The sequence below is a fragment of the Lentinus tigrinus genome (assembly GCF_003813185.1).
Source record: "Lentinus tigrinus ALCF2SS1-7 unplaced genomic scaffold L226scaffold_61, whole genome shotgun sequence".
In the NCBI taxonomy this organism is placed as follows: Eukaryota; Fungi; Basidiomycota; class Agaricomycetes; order Polyporales; family Polyporaceae; genus Lentinus; species Lentinus tigrinus.
Genome location: NW_027137970.1, coordinates 1 through 3,045, shown reverse-complemented (window position 1 = coordinate 3,045; position 3,045 = coordinate 1). Strand labels below are relative to the sequence as shown.

The 3,045-nt window shown below is 53.9% G+C and overlaps 2 protein-coding genes across 2 annotated transcripts; one reads left to right on the top strand and one right to left on the bottom strand.

The window, feature by feature from the left end:
• Positions 1–560: 560 nt before the first annotated feature.
• On the top strand, positions 561–1,774 carry L226DRAFT_576322 (uncharacterized protein; the record flags this gene model as incomplete). Its single annotated transcript, XM_067685330.1, has 6 exons — positions 561–601; positions 657–888; positions 941–1,026; positions 1,068–1,315; positions 1,364–1,492; positions 1,548–1,774. The coding sequence occupies 6 exons, from the start codon at positions 561–563 to the stop codon at positions 1,772–1,774; spliced, it is 963 nt and encodes a 320-aa protein (XP_067529080.1).
• A 483-nt stretch (positions 1,775–2,257) lies between these two features.
• L226DRAFT_423868 (glucan synthase) lies at positions 2,258–2,963 on the bottom strand (the record flags this gene model as incomplete). The annotated part of the gene is made up of 3 exons (XM_067674612.1): positions 2,258–2,363; positions 2,417–2,798; positions 2,852–2,963. Coding segments are annotated over 3 exons (600 nt in total), but the record flags the coding sequence as incomplete, so codon positions are not given.
• Positions 2,964–3,045: the final 82 nt, after the last annotated feature.

The following is a 3,045-nucleotide window of genomic DNA, read 5'->3' as shown; positions in this document are numbered from 1 at the left end:
AACGCGACTCGGGCTCCCGCCGTCCTGAAGAACGCGACTTGGGCTCCCGCCGTCCTGACGAACGCGACTCAGGCTCGGGTCGACCGGACCCACGCGACTCGGGCTCGCGTCGACCGGACCTGCGCGACTCGGGCTCCCGCCGTCCTGACGAACGCGACTCGGGCTCGCGTCGACCTGGTCCGCATTACATCCTCAATACAAGAGGTCGTCGTCCTGATCCTCGCGACCCCAACTCACGTCCCGATGTGGGGACTCAGAGGAAGCCTGGCCTTGGGTTTGCAAAGTTTTACCTTGAAGTACGTGACACATCACTATGAAATGAGATTTGTTCTAAATGATTTCTTTAGGGGCCCAAACCGTCTCGTAATGCAAGGAAGAGAGGTCAGAACAGGCGCAAGATAGAAGAGGGTGTACGCCTGCAAGCACTGGCTGCAAAGAGCGCTGCCGACATGACTCGACCGCATGCAACCAAGACTGGCTGGTCTGGGCAGGGGTATCGACTCCGAGTGGGGCATGAGGAACTGACGGAAGCATGGCTAGACAGGCGGATTGTGCATATCATGCTGAATGAGAAGGGCTTTCAGAAGCTGCCGTTTGAGGGGTGAGTGCTTTGATGCTGTTATGGGTATGCAGTGTTGGTTGAATATATCTATTAGAACTGCGACTTGGCTGCTCGATGAGAGCGGCATTGCTTATGGCTTCCGCACCGACCTAGCGCCTTTGATGTCCGAGCTACAAGCAGATGGCAGTACTTTCCTGGAAGCTATTGAGAAAGAGAGCCTTGCATACATAAAGGCATGCGGCGATCGTTCTTACAAGGACATCGAGGCAAACAATCGTGGCCGTCACTGGTACATGGTTATTGGTGTTGACCGACAGCTGTCAGAGGTGCGAGCACTTTGTGTTGTATGGATCGATTATGTTCAAAGTCATTGGCCAGCTTCCCAAGTTGACTCTGTTTCATCGTCAACACTTGGAGCAAACAAGGAAACTCCTAGAGCCTCACACTGCAACTTCTCGACTCATGTGAGTTTCATTCAAGATATCATTGATCATGCTGCTAACAGCGCAATGGGCAAATGCAGCAAATTCGCCTCTGGAGTCCTGCGAGCTCGGTTTCCCTTCGTCGCCCAACGAGTTGACCGATGTAAGGCAAAGTTGCTTGAGATGGGCTGTGAATGGGCGACTCCCCTGTTCGAGTGCTTCTACAACTTTTGCATAAATGGACTGCGCGGAGAGGTACGGGGCGTGTCTACTGAGCCTCATGTGGACGGCAAGAACCTCGCTCTCATGCTGTGCGTTGTGTTTGTATGGGGTGAGTAATCAGTCTTATTTGAGGCTTTGTGTGTTGACCATAAGGCAGGTCGGTTCGCTCATGGGGAGAAGGCCTGGCTGGTTCTTTGGGAGGCAAAGTTGATCATCGAGATCCCTCCCGGTGTTCTACTATTCTATCCCTCTTCGCTTTTTATTCACTTCAATGTCGACCTGACTGGTAACGTTCTGCCTATTTTGAACTGGCACTGTACTGTACGCTGATGCACCTACAGACCTGCAGATTGTTACCACCAGCGACGGCTCACAGCCTACCCCACAGAACTCCCACCCCCTCACAGGGGTTGAAGGCAGGGGTTCCATTGTGCTGTTCAACCAAGCGTCAATGTTCCAACTGGCTGAGCTGGGTTGCACTATAAAAGAGGCCAAGGCTAGAGGTATCTTGTCGACATGTGACAATTCCGAACACATTGCTAGTCTTCCTACTGTCTCTACACAGTAAATACAAAATCACGATTGTGCTCAGACTTGTCATTGCCTGAACAACCTCTGGGTACCATACAAGGGGACAGTATACAAAGCCAGTAAGGGATAGCGACGCCGCATGATGACAAAGAGACCTATGAAGAACTCAAAGAACGCGACCATGCTGATGACACCGAGCGAGTGACCAATGAACACCATGACCGAACCAAACTTCCTAAACGGCCTGTCGAGCATAGGACCCAAGAACAGCGAGAACAAGAACAGCACAAGCAGCACCGCCGCGTTCCACACCACAGGGCCGAGGGAGACGATGGCGATAAGGATGAGCGGGCTCGGGGGCTGCTTGTCGTCCTTGTCGGGAAACACCTTGAACGAACATGTACGCGATGACGAAGAGAACGGCCATGACGATGGGGAAGATGATCTCCGCAAAGATGACCGCCCGCCACTTTGCACGCGGGACGTCTCCAGACAGCCGCTCCGACGGGTGGCCAAGACGCTTCTTCTTGTATCCAGTGATCATCGTGCGCGAGAGACGACAGTAGCCGATCCACGAGTTGGCGTGCGCCCGAGAGTTGCCGCGGTTCATCCACCTCACGAATTCACTGCGAACGTAGTGGTCAGTGCGAAGCACCAATTTCATGTCGAACATACGTACCGGTAGTGGATGATGAAGTCCGCTGCGGAGAACTGGTGCGGATTGAACAGGAAGGGGGAGACGCACATGGCCAGGATAGAGACCCAGAAGTACGTCACCCAACCCGTCCAGATCGTGAGCGTCACGTAGAGCAGCTCGATGAGCGTACGCATGCCGAGGTAGATACTCGGGCCCGCGAACCGGGAGTAGAGGATGGCGAACGAAATACGTGTCGTCGCGAAGCCACGGCCTGTCGCGATGTACCGAGCACCACCGAAGGTCAAGTTGGTGATGATCGAGTGCGACGAGATCTGGGTGGAGAAGACTTCAAACGCGGGTGACAGCGAACCGAACTGCTTCGCAAGACGGATGACGGCCTTGATGGTACCACGCTCGACGAGTTCTGCGAGTAGATGTCAGTAAGCGTCAGAAGACTGGAAGGGTGTGAACGCGTACCTTGGAGGAAGAGGGGCAGGTATGCGATCATGAACACAAGGATGATACTAATGATACAGTGGTCGATCCATTGGAACGCAGGCGTGAGGTTGTAGCAGCCAGTGGGACCAATGAGTTGGCCGGATGACGTGTACTTGCAGATCTCCAACTGGCCATTGAGCGTACCCAAGAACACCACTGCGCCAAGTCATCAG